This window comes from Sturnira hondurensis, unplaced genomic scaffold, assembly GCF_014824575.4.
Source record: "Sturnira hondurensis isolate 20B ecotype Veracruz unplaced genomic scaffold, ASM1482457v3 Scaffold0013559, whole genome shotgun sequence".
Taxonomy (NCBI): Eukaryota; Metazoa; Chordata; class Mammalia; order Chiroptera; family Phyllostomidae; genus Sturnira; species Sturnira hondurensis.
This window is the reverse complement of record NW_028086190.1, coordinates 913,098-937,453: the sequence shown is the minus strand read 5'-3', so window position 1 is coordinate 937,453 and position 24,356 is coordinate 913,098. Positions and strand designations below refer to the sequence as shown.

At 36.3% G+C, this 24,356-nt stretch overlaps 1 protein-coding gene across 2 annotated transcripts in view; it reads right to left on the bottom strand.

Moving 5' to 3' along the window:
* The window catches only part of MLLT3 (MLLT3 super elongation complex subunit), a 260,062-nt gene that overhangs the window by 60,519 nt on the left and 175,187 nt on the right, over positions 1-24,356 (bottom strand). For both annotated transcript variants that reach the window (XM_037061895.1, XM_037061896.1), the window contains exon 5: positions 9,320-10,030. In XM_037061895.1, the coding sequence (XP_036917790.1) occupies positions 9,320-10,030 (711 nt within the window). The remainder of the gene's footprint in view (positions 1-9,319; positions 10,031-24,356) is intronic.

Genomic DNA, 24,356 nt, shown 5'->3' with positions numbered 1-24,356 from the left:
TTTTTCTGTAAGTTTGAAATGTTTTCAAAGTAAAAAAGAGTTCTTAATAAAAAATTAAAAATAAATAAAAACTGAGAAAACAATTGGGTTTAGTATGGTACCCAAACAAGGAAGAGGAAAACCCTCTAACTCTGTTTAAAAAAATTGTTTTTAATTGCTTCAAATCTGTTTTTTTTTTTAAATAAGCCAGAAATGTGGCTGAATAAAGTAATAGTTCATTGGCTTGACCTCACCACCTTCTTCTGATTGTATCTAACAAAAAACCCCACAAAAAACAACAAGGTCAGGTGAAATTTCTCCATGAACCCAACAAAAGTAACTTTCTTCCCATTGTTTTACTTAATGCTCCACGCTGAGGTGAATTTACCAGAGGAAGAATTGCAACTCCTCAGGTATTTTTACCTCCAGTTATAAAACACAAAGAACAGGGGTTCCAGAATGAGAGCCCCCCTTGGAGAGCCAGGGCAGCCCTTTAATAAATGGCCTCTCCAGCTGCTCACTCACCATACTTACAGACTTTACAGCTCCTGCATGTGCTGGAATTACAAGTCATTAAAAAGCCACTTTGAAAACACAATAAAGACCTTCTTCTCTGACTGCCACAACCTTCCATCATATAAAACCTAAGGCCAATGCTTCAACAGCAGGACATTTACTGCCAACTCCAGACAGTTTAAGCAGGGCAAGGAACAGGGTGGGGTTGGAGGAAATGAGGCACAACAAAAGAAGGGAAGTTTCTTTTTCATTCTCCTGCCATTTTTTTTTCCTTTCAAAAGAAACTTCTGCTAAGGTGGTTTGAAGTCTTTATCTTGTATCTGAACTACCACCTTACCCTTGGAAAAATGCTCCCATCTGGTGAGTTTTTGTCTTTCTCCCTCAAGAAGATTTTTATCCAAGAAAGCAACTTGGTAAGCCAAAACTATCAAAAGACATGATTAAAATCTCATGTCTCACACCGCAGATTGAAGCATGAAACATTTTACCAAATGTTATATGCCCATTTTCAAGGAAAGAGAATTAACACTTTCAACTTCTGTACTTTTACATTATGATTAAATTTCTACAAAGCAATGGGAAAAAGTCAAGGCAATGATAAGGAAATTACCACCATAACTGAATCCGATCAAAAATGGTTATTTCAATTTTCTTTTACTTTTTTCCCCCTCCTCCTCCGCTATGAACACCAAACTCCTTTATATCACAAAACAAGATTAATTCAATAGAGAAGCAGAGTTATACAAAAAACAAAAACTAGGAAATTACAAGAGGAGTGAAAGATATCTGGGTTCTTTTTTATTGGTAAGTAAAGTTTAAATAGGTTAATATAAACCACAATTACAAACTTTTGGTTGCTATTGATACACTCAGATCCTTACTCTTTCCTAAGCTTCAAGTTAACATTGCCACTAGTAAGAACAGTCACTTTCCATATATGACCACTATGCCACAAAATGATAAATTCCTAAACCAAGAACAGCTTTATTCTAATGGCAATTATCTAGGTTCTTGAATGCATAATTTTCTTAATGCTAGCATTTACATACATAACAAAAACATGCCTTTATCATGTTTTTCTGAGTTTGCTAAATGCTCATCCACCAAAAAACGGTCCTTTTGCCTCCCTATCTGCCCTCCCACCCGACCTCCCAAATTCTGTAAGGGCGAATTACTAATGGACTTTCATGTGACAATATCAGACTTTTTTACAAAATGAGAAACATTTCAGGAATTACAAAATATATTTTAAAATTACTTTGCCATATTAATAGTAACCCAAAGATAAAATCATTTCTTAGTAAGTCTTCTTTTAACAGAAACAGCAATTAAAAAAATAAACTACCAAGTTCCTGCTCAGTACAGTGATAAGTATGTTCTTGTCCTTTATCTCATTTAACTAGAAAACTAAAAAATACTTGGAAACATTGGCTTAACTTTTCATTTAAAACTTAGAATCTTTGCAAGAAACAAGAGTTGATAAAGATGTGGACAAAAGGAAACCCTTGTGAACTGTTGTTGAGACTATAAATCGGTGCAGCCACTACGGAAAGCAGTATGAAATTCTGCCAAAAATTTAAAATAGAACTACCATACAATTCAGCAATTTCAGTTTGGGGCATTTATTAAAAAAAATACGCGTTTGAAAAGATGTATGTACCCCTATGTTCATTGAAGCATTATTTCCAGTAGCCATGATATGGGAACAACCTAAATATCCACTGACCGGTGAATGAATAAAAAAGATGTGGTATGTATGTGTGTATGTGTGTGTATGTATGTATATACACACATACATATACATATATACATATACATATATATACACACACACATACATACAATGTAATATTATTCAGACATAGAAAATAATAGGGTATGTGGCAACAATTGATAAAAGGCACAAGAACTGTCAACAGGAAGTAAGACCACCGACCCCCACTGGATTTATGGCAGAAACCATCTCAATCCAACAAGATGACTAGGTAACCCTAGCCTCACTGTAGTTCACCGCATTACATTACCATGCTAAATGACACATCCCATACTGCAGTGATCAAAAAGGAAGGCCCACAAAAGAACACAAAATCACCAACCGAGCTCCTCTGAGAAAACTCCACCCCTTTCCTGGGAAGATCCCAAATATCCCTCCCCCATATTGAATACCTTACCACCCCATTAATGAATCTCAATAAAGGAAGCAAATTCTGCTAAAGGGGGGCTCTGCCTGTAGAGAAGCCTACTTCCTCGTCTCACCACTTCACAAATAAACTCACTTTCATCTTAAACTCTATGCTGGCTTTCATTTGAATTCTCTGCTGCACAAAGCCAAGGACCCACAATGGGTGGTTTACCGTCAAGTCCCCAGACTCCTGGAAGCCTGCATCAAAATCTTGGCATTTGCGGTCAGAAGCATCTGTGCTGCAAAGAAAAGTTCCTGCTGATTTCCCAGTGGGCAGTGTCAAGATGGTGAGACTGTTCACAGGAAACCTGCCCCGGGAAGCTACAGAGCAGGAGACTGCATGCTTTTCAAGCAGTATGGAAGCTGCTGGAATGTGACATCATTAAGAACTCTGGCTTACTGCACATAGAGGACAAGGAAGCCACAGAGGATGCCATACGCAACCTGTTTACAAGGTTGCGTAACTCCATTACAAACAGCACAGGGTGAATCTCAATGTGGAAACCAGAAACAATAAGAGCAAAATCCCCACAAAGTTGCATGTGGGCAACATCAGTCCCACTTGTACCAGCAAAGACCTTCCGGCCAATTTGAGGAATACAATCCAGTCATAAATACGACTCTGAAAGATTATGCCTTCATACGCATGCAATGGGCTGAGGATACAGTAGAGGCCATCAAGGGCCTTGACAGCAGTTTCATGGCAAACAAATGCACATGCAGTGGTCTACCAGCTGGCTGAGGACTGTGCCTGGGATGGGAGACCAGAGTGCTGCTACCAGTGTGGGGAAAGGGGCATACTGGTCCAAAGAGTGTCTAACAGATCATTTGGGAGAGTGGCTGATTTTACTGAGCAATCTAATGAGCAATATGGAGTAGTGCATACACCTTACACTATGAGCTATGGGGATTCATTGTATTATAATAAGAGTGCTTCATGCCTACCACAGCACACCTTGCTGCCCGGTCCTATGGGGCAGTGGCAGCTGCAGTGCCTCTGAATATAGTTACAGAGCAGACTCTACCCTAGCTACCACAAGTCCAGAACACAGGCTGCTGCTGTTTCTTCAGCTTCTATTTCATATTATGGGCGGGATCGGAGTCCCCTCTACAGCACCTGTCCACACTGTTCAAGAGGGCTATGGTTTTGGGCATGATGGTCAGTTCTCTGAAGCTTTGGCAGCTGCATGGAACTCCCGGTACAACACGGCTTGATGTGAGCAAGAAAAGTATGTGGATTGGGCATGGAATTCAGCCCTGTAAAGCTTGAGGCGGGATGTGTGGAGGCTGAAATTCTGAGCTGTGATTGTGCATGGGAATGCACCCATCATGGTAGCCGGTCTCCGGGACGTTCTTGGCTCTGTGTGTTTAACCGTTCACGAACCACGGACCTTAACATACCTTGCTAAATTCTGACCACTTCTTCCTTTTTCTCTTCCCTGCCTGTCTCCCTGTCCTTCAATACTTCTGTAGCTTCCCAGTCATGATCTGTTCTCCTAGCAGGCCTTCTTGTGTGCAGAAACTGTGGTGGGGGCTAGGCCGCCCCATGCCTCCTGCTTCCAGTGGGTGTTGGATTTGGGAAGGACCCTGGTGAGAGCTCCCCTGCTTCTGAGTCTTTAGCCCGAAAGACTATGGGAGTTGGACACAGAGTTGGATCATTCTTTTTTCTTTCCAGTGAAATAAATGGTATTTCAAGTTAGACTTTTAAAATCTTGCCATTTGCACAACATGAATGGGCCTAGAGGGTATTATGCTAAGTGAAATAAGCCAGAGAAAGATAAATACTTATTTCACTTATTTGTGGAATCTTAAAAACTGAACAAACAAAACACACAAATGCTCAGATACACAGAACAAACTCATAGTTGCCAGAGAGTTGGGTAGTGGTGAGGGGGAATGGGCAAAATGGAAGGGCATTAAGAGGTACAAAGTTACAGTTATGACACAATAAGGCACAGGCATATAATGCACAACATTGAGAATGCAGTTGATAATATTGCAGTAACTTTGTATGGTCATAGATGGTTTCTAGACTTCTCATGTGGTCACTTCATAAAGTAAATGTAAATGTGAAATCACTGTTGTACACCTGGAGCTAATATAATACAGTATATCAACTATTCTTTAATTAAAAGAAGTTTTACATTCCAGAGTAAAAATTTTTTAAAAACTTTAGCCCTCAATCAGTGGATTGAGCGCAGGCCTGCGAACCACACAATCGCGGTTCGATTCCCAGTCAGGGCATATGCCTGGGTTGCAGGCCAGTTCCCAGCAGGGGACTCACACGAAGCAACCATACATTGGTATTTCTCTCCTCTCCTTCCCTTCCCTTCTAAAGATAAATAAATAAAATCTTAAAAAAAAACTTTAGGGCCTTTGTCCTGTTTTTTTCCCAGAGGACACATGTAACACATGAATATCAATATCTCAAGACAAAATTCAGAGCAACATGACATACATTCCAAGTACCTTTCCCCTTTAAAACATATAAGTCACACATTTTAAAAAGATAGAATTCTGTAGTATTTTTGAATATCAAAAAAAAATATTTCAATGCTTCAGTTAGGTTATAAAGGTTTCCAGAAGCCAAATCATACATAATAATTGCTAATTTCCATTTTTACATTAGTGTACTTTACTTAGATTGACTATTTTCACAATAATCTTAAAAATTTAATACTATTATAATCTCCATTTCACACACAAAAATAAAAAACTAGGAAATAGAGAAGGTTAAATTGTTTGCCCAAGATCACACATAGAAGTGAGATTCAAATCACAGTCCACATGTTTGACACAAGAGTACAGGCTAATACTTGGTTCCTTGACTACCTGACTGCCTAGATACCTACCTACCTACCTACCCCTAAACCCTCACCAACAGATGCGTGATCCCCCCAAAACGATGCAGGCATACGAACCATGGATGTACTTTCTTTTTTTCCCTTCTCATTTACCAAGTATATAAAAGTCTGAACAACAACAACATAAAAACAATATCTAAGCTTCCTAATCTATCTCAATAGCAGTGACTTTTATTTTTATGTAAAACCTGAATCTAATTTATCAAAAAAATCCTCTTTAAAAAATTCCTTTTAATTGTAACTAACTTATGCCAAAGCAAGATGTTTTCTTTACAGACATATCAAGTAAATAATCTTGTCCCAGCCCTTCCTAAGTCTTCACGTTCTCCAATCATATTTTTCTTTCTTTCTTCTGTTTCCAATGTCCATGATTTCCGCCCACTGTGTCTACAATTACCTACCACCCCATTCCTCTTGTATCTGGCTGATATGAACATGTACCTGGCTCATATTTAAATAATGAAGCTGGAAAGGACTTTAGAAAGATCAGGTCATCTGATCCCACTTACTCAGACGCAGACACACTCATCACCAGGACAGTGTGAATGGTGCCCCCTGAAGCTGGGCCTGCCCCAAGCTACCACCAAAGCAGTTCCTGGCCAAGGGAAGTTTCAGGCTGCGAGGGCTCTCCATTACAATTGCCTCCTGTTTATTCCTCCCGTCTTGCCCCCACAAGGGACACCAGGTAGAACTGATAGAAAGGCCAAACAAAGGCTATCTGTACTATTGAATAAAGGAAATTTCAACCCTCTTATCCTCCCCTGCACACAGAAAGGTCTTTCGAGCCCTGGCTTATTTGGAACGACTGTTGTCAATTCTCTTCTGTTTCAGCACCTACTTTTAGAGAATTAAACTAATAGCGGCAGTAATACAAACATTACTACCATCAAAAACCTGATAAGGGCAGGGAATATAAGACAGAAAACTGTACTTGAACAAGAATTAAATTTAAAAAAACCTGATAAGGAAAGTACAGTTGTTGGATTTGACACTGAAATAATACCTGAAAGTCTTTACAGGCTCACTCTGTGATGATCTGCACATTACAAACACTCCTGTTACAGGATCACTGGATATGTAGGTTGAATATGCCATGAATCATTAAAAAAATGTGCTATTTGCTATAAGAAATTATCATTGTAACTCTTCATTCCAGAAAATTTTTATTGTATTGCTTTGTATAAATATACCAAGTTGAACATAAAGTTTATAAGAAAAGTCATACAAAAATGAGAATGCAGAAAATTATCTAAAGAGAAAGATACCATATTTTGCTGTGTATAATGCATTCCCGTGTACAGTACACACCCACATTTTGGGCCCAAACTTTCATGAAAAAAAATTTTTCATTTTAATTTTTTAATTCAATTTTTTATTTGTTTATATTCAGAAACAAAACCGATTACTGTATTCTAGGGTATTATTTCAATTATGGATATTGTTATTGCTTTCTACAGTTACACTTTCAATGCATAAGCATAAATAAAGGAATTTAAAAACATTTATATACATATGAAACTAGTATTACCAATATATAAGGCACACCCTTATTTCCCCCCTCCAAAATTTGGGCAAAAAGTGCGCATTATATACAACAAACTATGGTAATCTGAGTTACTTTCATGTAGAAGGAGCATTCAATACTGCTTTGTGAATGCCATTAGTCTCCTCACAAATCAATGAACATTCAAGAAAGATGCCTTTAAAATTTTTGACCATGACTTACTATACCCTCTGAAATGACACACCCTCTGAAATAAAAATTTCACAAATCATTATTTACCTATACTAATTACTATGTGTTCAAACTTTTAAAAAATACTGGTGATGACATGTTAAATTGATTTCATGGCTCACCAGTGAATCACCGCCCATAATTTTAAAACCTCTGTTCTAGAAGAATTATACCATGTCAGAACAAAGTTACTAAATTTGACAATCCTGATAACCTAATCACATCCCAACTGCAACACTGAACATTTAAGGGTGATTTGAAAGGAAAGTCAAGCATACAAAAAAAGTTCCAAGTAGCATCTGCCTTAAGAACAAGTTTTGTTTTAAAATGAGAGGTAAAAGAAATGGAGGAAAATAAATGCTTGAAATATTGGAACGAACTCATTAGCTCTCATCTCTATTTCATAAATTATCACTATAAAGCCTTTACCAAACACTGAAATTAATTACTCAATCTATAGTATTTTATTTATTTTATCTCTTTTGTAGATGGTATTTATTATTTTCAGATAAAGGGGAAGAGGGAGAGAAATATCAATGTGTGGTTGCCTCTCACACGCCCCCTACTGGGAACCTGACTGGCAACCCAGGCATGTGCCCTGACTGGGAATGGAACCAGTGACCCTTTGGTTCTCAGGCCAGCACTCAATCCACTGAGCTACACCAGTTAGGGCTCCAGTAGGGGTCCAGAAAGGGGCCCCTATTCTGCTCCTAACAATGATCTTCTATTTAAATTTCAAGATTAGCTATAGAGAAGAGGGGGGAAGAAAGTGGTCTCTGGATGACTAGAGATCGATATTGATGCCATGTTCTAACTCTGGCTGGTTTTCAACTGAAAACAGTGCAAATGCAGGAGAGATAATCTGTTACAGAGACCCCCTTACCAGCATTTGAACTAGGAACAGTTGTGAACTGACCTCTTGGAACAGAAAGAGTAGTGTTCTAAAACTGCCAGTAATTTTAGCCACACATTTTCCTTGACCATTGTCTAGAAGTATTGACAAGCCAACATGAGATTATTGGGACTGATCGTGACTGACAAGTAATGGTAGGAGGTCAAAAGAAAAGAAAATGGAAATGTGAGGAAGAGATAACTTCATAGTAAATAAAGTTTCTATTCTACTCTCCAGAAACAGAATTGAATACCTTCTGAACTAATAATAGTCTTGTCAGTAAAGTGTAAGATTTCTTACATTGGTAAATTAGAATAAATAATCTGAAAATCCCTTCCAACTCTGAGAAATCTGTAATTATAAGTTTAAATCTCAACATCACGTAACATTTTGGGAGGATATTAGATGGTCTTTTAGGTACCCACAAAAGATAATCCCACTCATCAGAAAAAACTTGGAATGAAGATCACAGTAAAATAATTACTACTACCAGAAAACGGATATGGAAAGTACAGTCGTACTTTTAAATCAGTGGTTATACAATGAAACCAATAAAATATTTCATTTTCTAAATACTTTCACCTGGCTTCATAGGCACATATATATGTTAAAATTTATCAAGTTATGTAAAGTATAATATATTGCTATATCAATTTTGCCTAGATAAAACCTTTTAAAAATACCATCACCAGCTTTCCATTTATGTAAACAAATTTTTTTCATTCCATTGATCAATAAGACCAAGATTATAGCTACACCCTTATATTTTCTAAGTTTCTCTTTTATTGTCCTTTGTATTCAAGTTTCATTGTATTCTTATCTTCCTAAATCAGCAATGATTGAAGAACATGCATAGTGACTAAGCTCCAATGAGCATCTAAGTTTTCCTGCTGCTCTTCAAATAACCATTATCACACTATAGCATATATCTTTCCTTTGACAACTTAAACCACAGCCTAGAAACTTGCAGAGTTCTTAAGGATTTAATCTCCTTCTTCCCATTAGTTAAGAAAATTCATTTCTAGGTGCTTCCCTGCTACCAAGCTATAGTTCAACTGTCATTTTCTTCCCACATTGTTTATCTTGAAACCATCTGAAATAAAATCTGAAAACTATGGAGGGAAAGGAGGGAAGTCAACAAGACTACTCACATCAGACTTAGAGGACATATTCTCCTCCGCGTCGGAATCATTGGGATCCACGATGTCATCAAACGGCGGTAAAGTGGATTTCTTCTTCTCTGATGTCTCACTCTCGATTTTGACCTTTCCCATCTTGACATGAGATTTATCTTTTATCTGTTTTTTGTCAGCAGAACAAGTGAGTATCAGCGGGGGCGCACTAGAGAAACTTTTAAATAAAGCCTCTGAGCTACTCTTTTTCCTTTTTTTGGCTGAGAGTTCTTCAGAATCTGAAATGGGGGGCCTTTTACTAGGAGCCTTCTTATCTTGCTGTCCACTGGTGATAGTGAGTAAGTTACTGTCTGGTTTTGGCTCTTTTGACATGGGTTTCGGTTCCTTGAAGGCCATCTTAGGAACTATTTTTTCTTCTTTCAGTGGTTTATTTTCTTTGGGTTTCTTAGAGGATTCTTTGGAAGATTTGTTGTGATCCCTGGAAGGTTCTTTGAAGGCACTTTTATGTTCTCTGGAGTCTTTAGAAGGTTTTTCCTTGTGCTCCTTCATTAACTTGTGAGGCTTTGAAAAACTGGTGCTGCTGCTGCTGCTACTGCTGCTGCTACTGCTGCTGCTGCTACAGCTGCTGCTGCTGCTGCTGCTGCTGCTGCTACTGCTGCTGCTGCTGCTGCTGCTGCTACAGCTGCTGCTGCTGCTGCTGCTGCTGGTATGAACACTCCGATTGGGGTCCTGCAAACAAGGGAGAAGAAATGAGACTCAAAGCCGAACAGCAGCAAAGAGTCAAAAGCCACTTTCCCTGCATTCCAACCACACAAAAATGATCCCTCTTTGATTACTCTCTAAGTAATGGAAACCAACACCCACAGTATAACAGGTGGGAAGAGGGTATGCGAGACACACGGTGAATAAGGGCTACTGTGGATCAAGGAATTTAATGAGGCAAGCTGTTTTCTTAATCATGAGAAGCGTGGTGTTCTAAACATTTCAATTCAACAAATGTTCACTAAATGCTTGTTTTGGAAGATGGATAAAGATGGATAACATGTGGCTCCACTTTTTGAAATATTTTTGTATTTTTCAATTACAGTTGATGTATAACATTATATTAGTTTCAGGTGTATAGCCCAGTGATTAGACATTTATATAACTTAATGAAGATACCACCCCTATAAATCTAGACCCACCTGACACTATACATAATTATTACAATATTATTGACTATATCATCTATGCTATACTTTACATCCTCATGACTATATGTAACTACTGATTTTTACTTCTCAATGGCTTCATCTTTTTCACCCATCCCCCAACTCCCCTCCTCTCTGGCAATCATTAAATGTTCTCTGTATCTATGGATATGTTTCTGTTCTGCTTGTTCATTTGTTTTGTTTTTTAGATTCTACATATGAGTGAAATCATTTGGCATTTGTCTTTCTCTACCTGACTTATTTCACTTAGCACAATGCCCTCGTGGTCCATGCATGTAGTTGCAGATGACAAGATTTCCACATGCCCCACTTGTAATAACAGTGACATATCTATGAATCACAGTTGCTGTAAGAGTCACTTAAATGATGTTATGACAACTAAAAGGAGAGGATAAGTAATTCCACTGAGGGTTTGGGGAAAAGAATATTCAGAAATTCATGGATAATTAACACCTAAATTAGGTCTTCAAGAATAAGCAGTTAATACTAGGAAGAGAAGAATGAAAAAGTTGCTAGAGACCAGAAACTAGAATGAATAAACACAAAGAGAGAACAAAGCACAGATTATGTTTAGGGAGCACCATTCGGTTTTGAGAAAGGGGTAGGAAAATAGCCCAGGGTCATACAGTGAGGCCTAATAATATTAAAATTTAAAGGGCCTTTTAATGTAAAGAAACATGAGGACTCCCTCCCCAAATTATTCTCAATTTGAGATAAAAAGCAATTATTTTTGCTGTCCAAACTTCAGTACTTAAGAAACATGTCCCTCATCCACTAGCAAAGAAAAAACTGAAACATCTGAGAACAAAGATTTCACCTAACAGTCATCAAATGCAATGAAAAATCTTCATCAATTACTGTTGTATGATCATAAAGAGTTAATTGCCGTCTTCTGTTTTAAATGTTACCAATTTTTTCACTCACATAAATACATCAGAATATATGACCTTTCTACCTGTGCACAAAGTCTAAATCCATACTTACCATATTTGTGAACCTCTATTGTTAGTATAAAAATAAGAAACAGAAGTAAACCCCGGAGTGAAAAAATCCATAGCAACACTTAAAAGACGAGCTTTTCCTCACTTATTCACTTCCTAATAGAACCAAAGACAAATATATGTTCAAATTTCAGTGGAATTTACATCTTTAGGCTTGCTTATTATATTTCACCTCTAACTCACCTCACCCACTTACGGTCAGTGATATATATGCAAACCAATCCTCTATTCTTTAACTACCTAGCAGGACACAAGGAAAGACGGTAGGCAGGGATGATGCTTTTCAGTAACATGAATAGTCTATTTATCGGATGTATGGGAGGAAAGGCATATATATGGATAAGCATTAGAAAGTAATACACAAAATGAAAAATGATCGTTCTGTGTTAGCAGAGATATGTATTTTCTTTTCACAATTTATTTTGTCTTAACAACGAAATGGCACACACCAATTACTCCATTTATTTTTCACAAGTGAGCATTTGGTTTAAAAATTCTAAATTGGATAATGTTACAAATCAAAGACATTCTTTTGTGTAACAAACTAGATAATCCCTTACAAAACATCTTAATCTGAGATTTAAAAGCAGAGTGCTAAAGACAGTATTCATATTACCGAAACTACATTATTTTACAAATTCTATTACAAGACATTCCCTGGAATGTTAAATAATACTATGAAAAATTAAAATAGACTATAATGGACAAAGTAAATTAAGGAAGAGCACTATGAAACCTAATATGCTTGAGTTTTTTGTTGTTGTTAACTGGTTTGTTGCCTTACAGAATTTTGGCACTTCGCAGTCAGTATTTAATTATGGCCCTCACACTCCCAAGCAATGCTGTTTCTTATTCAACCTATGCGGTATCACGCATGTTACACAAATGTAACTTATACAAATAAATTTTAACCTACTAATATATATTCTAATGTGAAGCATTAAAGATACTAACACTTCAGCACCAACCAAAATAAAAGGACTGCTAAAACGGTTCTTTCATGATTTTTAAAAATCTCGTACTACAATCTGGAATTCTTAACACAAATTACATTGTGGTATATGACACAGATTCTTGTGTCACAGAAAGTTCAGGTTCTCAACTTAATTACATACATATCATGTTAAATACAAAACTCCAGAAATTTTACAACTTTTACTCCTCACATTGGTCCAGGTTTTTAACACCCACCATCACCTCTTCACCCACCCAACAAATCTTGGTACAAGCAAATGACCAATCATTGTTGCTCCGTCCACTTTACCAAAAAGCTTTCAGTAAAAGACAACTCAGAGATAAGGAGGAAAACATATTCATTAGCAATATCCCAGACACATAAAAATTGAGAAAATAAGGAAGAGACGAGGGAATGTTCACTGTTTCATACGGCTACATTCTCTGTGATCGATGGCAAAGTACAGATGTATGTCACCTGAATCCACATTTATACAGGTAGTGAATGCAAAACAAAGGCTCGCAGAGAAAGTCAGGAATTAAATTGTTACTGAAACTGAATCTCAGCCCAGCTATCCCTTATCTATTGGGGATCAAGCCACTGGTTTTTAAATTTTTACTGAACATGAATTGCCACTAAGCAGCACAGACTAATTATCATTCAGTGTGAAGTTTACACATGTTGTATATTTCAAATTTTCTTTGCTTGAGGCTGATTAAGACAAATGGAATATCAATATTGGAGAGAGTATGTATATATAATTCAAATATCAAATATTTAAGGCAAATGACTGTTCAAATATAAATATACATGTTTTTGTACTAACTTTACAACCTGCGAATACAGGGCACAGTATTTTTTGAATTTACTCAGATTTTAATCAATGCTTCCTTGTTTTAATTTTCTACAACAGAGTGGGCCCCTTAAATGCATAATTGTTTTAATACTACATGTCAGCAACCCCAGGCTTCAGAGAAGGTGTAACTATTCATCAGAATAAGGTCTTCTGATTATATGGGATTTGCAATTTCCATGTTAGCACCATGTCTTCTCCCTATTACTGCTGTTAACTCAAAGATGCTTCTCCAGCTTCTGTTTCTTCCCCTCCCTATCCTCTTAATTTTGGCCTCTGTCCTACTTTAATTAGCTTCTGCATTATGTAAGATTTTTAGTTCATTCATAGCTTCTTCAGTAAAATTTGCATATGGGCAAATAAACTCTCCTAGAAGAGGTTTCTGTACCCGAAATCAATAAACTCTCCTGAAAGAGTTTATTTGTCCAAGGTCCATCTTAAAAGGACAATTCCTGGAGACTGTGGGGCAGTCCAAGAGGTTATGCATTTAAAGAGGTTGGGAAAACCATGACAGTCAAAGACTGATTTTCAAAATGAAAGTTCATTCTGTAATGTCATTAAACACTTGATAAATGACACAGAAGGATGAAAGACCATCTGATGCTATGAATAAAGTATAAATATTCAGAATTCTGGGGAAAACAATGAACCTTGAATTTGGGAGTGAGTGGGGCCTGAATAATGTGACCGTGGAATTATAGTCATCATCAGAGAGGGCTGGTGCAGCACTGCTCTGATCTGGGCTCCAAGCAAGACCCAGAAATGTTCTGCACGTATATAACTGCACTAGTGCGACCAACCTCCCTGGCCCCGGTGATGCTCAGGAGGCACTCAGTAAAAGTGAGACGACCCTCTACTCCTGAGGCTGGGATGGGCAAGAAGACCAGAAGAAAGGCACAGAGCCCCCAGGTTGTAAATAGACATCATGCCTGTTGCTACAGTGCAGGCTGAGATGCCTGTGCCTTTCATCATTTACAGAATATAACAGCCTAAGTTCCCTTAACATCTCAGCCTGAACCCCAATGTACATATATATAACATACTTAAGGGTGGGAAAGTGTAGGAGAGAGCAGACCTAACAGGTCTTCTGAAGGACACAGATGAAATACTGTGGTCCAAAACAGTATGGCTACTTAAAGAGAGTCAACTAGAGAACAAAAATAATATATACAGATTATAAGATACATTAAAATTTAAAAAGTATAATCCTCAAGCTGAACAATTCAGCAGATACACAAATTACAAGGGAAGATAAACTATAACTGGCAGCATGAAGGATCAACTGAAAGAAATCTCAAAGCATAATGTAAAAATACAAAGATATGAAAATTACACTGAGTAAAGAAAGTAGAGTTAAAGAGCAGATTGAGGCAATCTAACTTACACACCAATCAAAGGAAGAGGAATCTCTAGGAGGAAAAGGGAAAGATAGAAGAGAGGTAATAATTATAGTAATATGAAAGGAAATTTCCATGAACCAATGAAAAGACACATGCAAAAAACATTTGCTAAAATCCCTGAATTCTAAAGATTGAAAGAAAATCTTAAAAGTTACCAGAAAAAATCAAATTAACATTGGACTTCTCGTCTGTAATAGTGGAATTAAAAAAAAAAAGAAAGAGTAGCCCTGGCTGGTGTAGCTCAGTGGACTGAGCGCTGGCCTGCAAAGGACACAATTGCGGTTCGATTCCCAGTCAGGGAACATGCCTGGGTTGCAGGCCAGTTCCCAGCAGGGGACTCATGAGAGGCAACCATACATTGATATTTATCTCCTTGTCTCCTCTTCCCCTCTAAAGATAAATAAATAAAATCTTTAAAAAAAAAGAGTCGCATCTAGACTGCTGGGAGAAAAAGCAGTACAACCCAAACATCTTACATAGACATTCAATGTGGAAAAGTATTTGCCAAAATTTAAGAATTCAAAGAGCACATCACTCACCACCCCACCTAAGGAAAGGACTTAAGAAAAGATTTTAACCAAACAAAAACTGAATCAAAAAAGAGAACTTTATGTGTACAAAGAGAAGAGAAGAGATAAAACAGGTATGATATACCTTGCCCTTTATACAGAATTAAATCTTAATGAATAATAAACTATATGGAAAATGTAATACAAACACTTAATATGAATTCCAGACACAGGAAAGTCTAACCAAAATCTGAACCTAAAATACTGAATTGTCAGATGGTTCAAGATTTGTCGGGATGATCACTTAGTAAATTATACAATGTCTAATCAGTGGGGTGTACACCTGAAACTAACATAATATTATGTGTTAATTACTCAATATAAATGAAAAATAAAAACTTATTTTAAAAAAACTGAATTATCTCCAAAGGAATTTAGGAATGTTAGAGAAGAAGACTAATAAGAGCATCGAGGTGAATCATTTTTCATGTCAAAGTGGTAGCAGGGGGAGTGGATTATGAGCCATTGAGAGAGAAGGTGGACAATAATAAAATGGAAAAGTACAGGGCTGCCACATAAACAAGGGAAAACCAGGAAATAAAAAACAACTTAAAATACAAGCAAAATTACAATAATTTTAAAAAGTTACAAATTTACATAATGAACAAGGTATAAAGTGATAAAAGCAAGTATCACTTATCAGAATAAAAAAGAAAGCTGAATTCCCCCACCAAAAGATAGAATGTCAGATTAGATTAAAAAGACAATGGTCACATACAGATTGCAAGAAACACTTAAAATCCAATGACTAAAAAAGGTTAAATCAGGGGGATGAGCCAAGAAATACCAGCTAAGTGCCCCCAAAAGAAAGTATGAGTATTATATTAATATCACACAATGTAGAATTCAAGGTTAAGAGGACCAAACAGCATAAAAAATTAAAGAGCTAAATTACATAAGGCAAAAGGTACTGAAATGTAAAAAATTACTTCAAAAAGGTTTCATTGACATGAGAAATCAATACATCTTTGTCAAAAATAGATCTAATAAAATGAAGTGAGCACAGACATGATGAAATTAAAACAATCCACAAATTTGAACCAAGTTTACAACTTTTTTTTAATCCTCGCCCAAGGACATGGTTATCGATTTTAGAGAGAGAGGAAAGGAGGCAGAGAGAAGGGAAAGGAATTGGGGAGAGGGAGAGAAACATCGATCAGCTATTTCTCGTAAGCACCCTAATCAGGATCAAACCCGCAACCAAGGCATGTGCCCACCCGTGACCCTTTCAGTTTATAGACAGGCACTCCAGCCAACGGAGCCACAAAAGCCAGGGCATACAACTTCATATGTCCATAGACAACCGAAAAAAATCAATCATAAAATACATTTTAAAATACTCTTTTCAAAATGTTTGAACAGATTATACAGATTGATCATAATCTAATAAAATTACAAAAATAAGAACTAAGAAATCAGTAAAAAAAAAATGAAAAGAGCATTTTTTTATTAAAAAATCTAGGAGCAGATGCCCTGGCTGGCGTAGCTCAGTGGATTGAGCGAGGGCCTGTGAAGCAAAGGGTCGCCAGTTCAATTCCCAGTCAGGGCACATGCCTGGGTTGCAGGCCAGGTCCCCAGTGGGGACACATGAAAGGCAATCACACATTGATGTTTCTCTCCCTCTCTTTCTCCTTCCTTTCCCCTCTCTCTAAAAATAAATAAATATTTTTTTAAAAATCTAGGACCAGAGCAAAACATATGCTCAAAAGAAAATGTATAGCCCTGTCACATTCATTATTTCCAAAATGAGAAGAAAAGAGGCTGGGGGAGGAGAGGTACATTTAGTACTCACTCTGAGCAACTAGAAATAGATCCAAAAATACGAAAGCAGTATGATATCAAATACAATGAAGAAAGTAAAAGAAATAAATTTCACCAACATACGCACTTTTTAAAAAGTGACTGAACTGTATATTTAGGGTTCAAATTCTAAGGAGAAATTTATCAATTCTGATTTAAAGGAGATCTAAAATCTACTTTTCAAAGTCAACTAATAGAGGTGAAGTTTCCTGAATTCAAAATCATGATCTACCGTAAAAGAAATAAAATTAACTTGGGGGTAGCAATTTATAAATAGTTCAAAACAGGTTGGTAAATACCAAAAGAAACCATTCAAAATAGTTGTAAGTATGTGGTATGTGTTTGGGGGTAAGGGGTAGAGTAGAGCAGACTAATGGTTTTAATGAGCTTTTCAGCATCATTTGACTTTATACTATAAATGTTTTATTTAAAATTATTATTATGTCTTAACATTAAGATATAAGATTGTCTTATAATATGAAGAAGCAGAAATCATTTCAACAAGAATTGGTAGGACCAATAGAAACATGAACCAAATTTATTTGACACCAAGGCTAACTAAAAGCAAGACCCCAAACATACATTTATTGATTAAGTTAGTCAATGGGAAGGGACAAAGAAACATCAGACAAGTGGAAGAGAAATGGCACTTGAGGACAGCAATGGGGGTCTTTCATTCAATAACAATCTAAATGACCTGTGCATAAGGATAAAACACAAAATACCAATTACACACATACAAGAAAGAAAAAGAAAAGTGCTGTTACAGGACACAATCCTTTGAAAGGTTTTACTTATTTTGTTAATAATGTTGCACTATTTTTGAAGGTGACATTCAAACAAGAAATTGGCACTCTGCAATACACCTCCTCCTGGCTCAGGGGCAAAAAAAAAACCACAAAAAAACCCAAACCCCATAAACCCATTTCTAGACCTGACCCAGGGAGGGGCAAGCCACAGTTTTAAGGAATTGAAGAATCACATCCTCAAGTTCCTCAATTTGCCTGGACCTGTACAAAAGACAGCCAATGCACATATAACCACACCTACAGAAATACAGGTAAGTCTGCACTGTGCACAGTGACAAAGACGCAGCAATCATCTTATCAATTAAGCACAAACCAATAATTAACATAAAAGATCAAAAAATGATGTTGATCATTCAAGGACAAAATCGAGACAATACTAAAAGATTCCCCTTAGTCATACCTGGCTCTGAGTGCTACCAATTCTTTAAGACAAATTGGCCTTAATAACATATACAAAGAACAGTTACATCTGAGAAGCAAAGGAGACCCAACTTGAGGACTTTAGAGAGGACGTCAATATAAACTCTCATTCATTTTAGGAAGATTGTGTGGTAGCAGCGTGGTAGGGAGGCTGGAAAGAACAGAGGGTGAGAAAAGAAAGGCCACCTAAAGGACTATGGCTCTGTGGGAGAGTGGCCGTGGTGGCCATGGTATGACAGGTTACTGAGCGCATACTAGCCCAGACTCTGATGTCAGAATTTTATAACAATTAACTCAACAATCTTGCAAAGTGTCTATTAGCCACATTTCCCAATGAGGAGACTGATTCACAGAAATAAATGTAATCAAAGACACCCATGTAAGTAGGGGTAGAACTGAGATTCAAGCCCAGAGTGTCTGGTCGTAATCCCCATACTCTAAACCACTATACTTCTATCATGTCAGTTGGTTTCAAAATCAACTGCCAGTCCCACCAAATATAATCTGAGCTGAACATGAAAGAAGAGTGAGTAGAAAGGGGAAGGGTTCAATATTTTTAAAAGAACACCATCGAACATGCCTGCAAGTCTAGGCAGAACTACATGAAGGCAGTTCTATTTCGTTCCAGTAGAGGGGGTATCACTTCCCGGTAGGTGGCAAATAGTGTGAAATCAGAGGCTCCTCTTGTATACATTTGAAGTAGTTTAAACTTTGAGTTTTTTGTTACCAAATAAATATTTTAAACTTGACAGACCATAAAACAGTTGTACACAGAGGGCTTATGAGATATTGGTTTATGATCCTTTCATATAATGTCCCTTTGCAGAACATGCTATCTCCAATTATTTTAGAGTATCACAAAACTGTAAGATACTATATCTCATCTCACAAATGCTTTCAAAATCAATGTAAATAACATCTGCCACACTACACAATTTGAAATGACAAAATTTTGTAGTGCTCAAATAAAATCAATGACAACCTTCAAAAGAGTGATATGGTAGAGGTCACTGTTAAAACTAGAGGATCCTACAAGGCCTTCCATAGGAGCTATTTGCAAAGACGGAATTTGAGAAATGGAGCACAAAAATAAGTAAGCAATAAAGAAAAATAATTTTCAAGACCCATGGACAAAGAGGGCCAGGATCGAGAGTGGGAATGGGTGTGGGTGGGGCAGGAAAAAGTGGGGGGGGGGAAATAGAGACCACTGTACTTGAACAACAACAAACACACAAAAAAGCCACAAAATAAATGGTATACAAAAAAGTATGATAAGAATACATATCTTCACTGTGAATAAACACTTTAACTAGTCATAACTATACACAATGTTTATTAATTTTCAACTTTTAGAAATTAACCTACTTAGCTCAACCATCTGCAAAGTGACTTAAATTTCCTTGTCAGTAAAATGGAGACCATATGATGTATGCTATTATCAAGGTCAACTTGATGACTAAACAAGTTTAATATCTATAAAGTACATATGTATATGCATGTATTATAATATAGCATAAACTATCTAGTAGTGTGCTTGGCACAGAGCAGAAACTATGGGTAAGCATTTTTGATTACTACAACTACCATTACTGCTACTGTAGACAGCACATAAAACTTAAAATTTTATTACACAACACAATGTTATCAATTGTGACAATGTATAAGTAAATGTTTGGATAACAAATAAAGAAGGTAGAAACAGAAAGGGAGAAGGGAAAGAAACTCTAGGATACAATGAGCTTACAAATTCGAGAATCAAGTAAATTGTCTATAGCTGGTCAAACAAGAATAGAGCTCTGTGTCAGCATCTAGAAAGTTATACCCAAGACAAGAATTCGAAATGGCGTCACATTGGGAGGAAAGAGGAACGAAGCAAAAGAGCTGGATTGTCATGTAGCAACAGGGGCACAGGCAGATGGTTTAGAAACCTCTGGCAGTAACCCTGGAACTTAAATAAAGTCAATCAATCAATGAATAAGAAACAGTTACAATTTTTCCTTCCAGTAAGTGGGAAGAAAATTGGGGAATAATATAATATAGAATTTTCAGTTTTTGCTAAATACTATCCTTTGCTATTTAATTCTTTTAAACCATGTATCTGCATTATTTTGACATAAAATAGATTTCTTCAACCTCCCAAATATATTTTATTTTACCCCCACTTTGTTTCACCAATTTGCACTTCAGAAATTTTTGTGAAATAAATTTGGAGTTAGAATACAGAAATTATTCAATTAAGCGACTGCTCTGTTCCTCTGTTTTAAAAACAATTTCAATTTTCCTTCTGATGTGGTTTGAATGTTATCCTCTTTCCCCCTGACCAAACTACAATCAAGCTCTATGCAGCAGAATTAGCTTAGGATACTTAGATTGCATTTTGAGTGTTACTCATTACAGTTATACTACTCAAAAGATGAAGAAAACAAATCTACAAATCATATTTTCAATTGAGAAAAGGAAACAAATGAAAAAGTTTCTTTCAGTTCTGAAGTGAACAAAATAGCAGTTAAATTTTCATTCCCCTAAACTTCTGTTCAAAAGCATGAAAAGTAAACCAAATACACATTTTTATTATTAAAAATATATTAAAGAACTGCATTTGCATGTAAACATGAAATTTAACTATAAAGCATCAATGGACAAAAATATTCACATTTTATGGATTAATATTCCAAGTAGACAAAAATTTAAAGCGCCTTTTAAAATGACTAGTTTCAACTATATTGTATGTATTATAAAATACTTCTGTTTCAGAACCCAACCTTATTTAAAATGCTCCTATTTATATATTATTTCCTGACTTGCTATGAACTAAACTCTAAATTATAATTATGAACTAAATTAGTACCATGAGCAGTAAATTGTATTTAGAAGACTTTGAAGTTTCAAGGAAACTTCTAATTACTTTTGTGGTTTGAAACAGAAGCTTGAAGTACTATCACTTCTCTTTCTATGTTTGCATATATTTAGCTTTCTACAATTTCTGTTTTCTTGAATAAGCTTTAAAACACATTGGGCAGATCATTGCAGTCCTCTCTTTTAGTGCCAGCTGAGAGTGAGGATTGATAAGTCATATTAACTCACAGAGAGCAGTCAATCTTCAAAGTATACTACTAATCACAACAGAGTAGTTGAAAGTATCAGATGGAAAACAGTGCCTGACACATAAAAATCCAACATTTCTATTGCATAAGCAAAAATAACAGAATAAAAATAATAAGTATCTAATTAGAGACTCAGAAAAATATATAGAAAACATAATGACTGAGAATTTTCCACAATGATAAACATCATGAACCCGCAGAAAGAGTAAGCACAATATATTATATATATATTTTATACATATATAAAATAATAAAGAGTAAGCACAATAGTATGTATAGCATATAATATATAAAGGAATTTATTCCTAGACACACTGTACTAAAAATGAAGAATTCTAACGTCAAAAAGATTATAAAAGCAGTGTGAAATAAGAGATCACCCACTGAAGAAGGAACACATAAATGAGTAGTATGTCACAGTTAGCTAATATAAGCTCACAAGAGTTAATTGTTAAATCTTCAAGAATTCTGTGAGCCTGTTTTTAAACAAGGCTATTATTAAAAGTTTAAATTACATAAATGTAAAAGTAGAAAAATATTAAAAGCAGCAGTGACAGGTAAAACTCATCACTTCCTAAGTATCTGTGCTCTACGTAATTATTTATGTTTATTAATCAGGATGGTAGAAATACTTCATAACTGTATGCTGCTGCATATCTCTTCCCAACTCCACAATATCTGACAAAACATGAAGAGAGTATTTATTTATACCATGGAAATAAGTAAAAATAAAAGTCAGGAATTCCTTACCCTCTCAGAGGTAGTTGCCAAACATCTACTACCAATACCCTAAATCAGAATGACATCAGAATTCACAAAAAGTCTTTTCAAAATACTGGAAGTAAAAAATCACTTTTGATAATCAGGGCAGCAGTCAAAAGTCTTATAGTGAAACAAAAATTAATAGGAGACTTTCACTAATAGAACTTCCATAGGATTTCAGGAAGAAGGAAAATGAATTCAATAATAAACTATAGTAACACAATTAAATTTGAAGAAAAAACCTTTTATAATTAAAAAAACACATTTAGAACCATAAAAATGCACTTCTAATCAATTCACAGGCAAAGAAATTAAAACAGGAAATTTTAAATTCATAGTATTGAATAAAAGAAACATTACACATCAATATGGGGGATGTAGTTAAAAGATACTCAGAGGAAAATATTAGCCTTTAATAATTACATTTCAAAAAATAACTGACAATTAGAATATTTTTAAAACAATGGTATAAGATGCTCAAAAGATTATAAACATTTTTTAAATAACCAGAAGTGCCAGAAAATCACACTTCATGGAATTCCAACAACCAAGGAACCAAGACAAAAATCATCCAGGACAATCAGACCAGTAAGGACCTGCAGTGAGGCCATGTGGGTGGTGCTGGCTCAGAAAAACTGCAGGGAGGTAGTGGACTGAGCAGGCCACGCTGGCTGAAGGCAAAACAGACTTAGAGCTGACTATGGACTATGGCGGTTGCCACAGTGAGAGAAACTCCCAGTCTCATACAAGAGTTCGTTGGAAACTGGGCAAGAGGTGAGCAAACAAGTTACATTGTTCCCTCTCTGACCCCTCCCCCACAACCAGCACCCACAACACATCAAGGAGGGTTGCCCTGCCCAGGTGAAAACCTAAGGCCTCACCCCCTTACAACTTAACAGGTGCAAAGAGAAAAATAAATACAGTCTAAATGAAAGAACAGAGCAAAATTCCAGAAAGAGAGCTAAGAGAGGAGGATATAGCCAACATATCTGTTAGAGAATTTAAAGCCCTGGTAATCAAAATGCTCACAGAACTGATTGAGCTAGGTCAAAAAATGAAAAAACAAATGAAAGACACCCAAAATAAAATAAAGCAAAATATTCAGGGAACCAACAGTGACAGGAAGGAAACCAAGACTCAAAGCAACAATCTGGAACAAAAGGGAAAAATAAATATCCAACCAGAATAGAATGAAGAAACAAGGATTCAAAAAAGTGAAGAGAGACGTACGAACCGCTGGGACAACCTGAAATGTTCCAACATCTGAATCATAGGGGTGCCAGAAGGAGAAGTGGAACAGCAAGAAATGGAAAACTTATTTGAACAAATAATGAAGAAAAACTTCCCCAATCTGGTGAAGGAAATAGACTTCCAGGAAGTCCAAGAAGCCCAGAGAGTCCCAAAGAAGTTGGACCCAAAGAAAAACCCATCAAGGCACATCATCAGTAAGTTACCCAAGATTAAAGATAAGGAGAGAATCTTAAAAGCAGCAAGAGGAGAAGAAGGAGTTACCTACAAAGAAGTGCCCATAAAACTATCAGCTGATTTCTCAAAAGAAACCTTGCAGGTAAGAAGGGGCTAGAAAGAAGTATTCCAAGTCATGAAAGATAAATACCTACATCCAAGATTATTCTATCCAGCAAAGCTATCATTTACAATGGAAGGGCAGATAAAGTGCTTCCTAGATAAGGTCAAGTTAAAGGAGTTCATCATCACCAAGCCCTTATTATATGAAATATTAAAGGGACTTACCTAAGAAAAAGAAGATAAAAAATATGAACAGTAAAATGACAACAAACTCACAACTATCAACAAATGAACCTAAAAAAAGAAAGAAAAACAGAAACTAAGCAAACAATAGAACAGGAACAGAATCAGAGAAATGGACATCACATGGAGGGTTTTCAGTGGGGAGGGAGAAGGAAGGAATAGCAGGGGAAAGGTACAGGGAAGAAGAAGCATAACTGGTAGGCATTAAATAGACAAGGAGAGGTCAAAAATGGTATAGGAAACAGAGAACTCAAAGAACTTATGTGTACAACCCATGGACATGAACAAAGGAGGGTTGGGGAGTATAAGGTGGAGGGGGGATAAAGGGGAAAAATTGGGAAAAATGTAACAGCATAGTCAATAAAAATGTTTTAAAAAAGATTATACAGATTTTTTAAAAA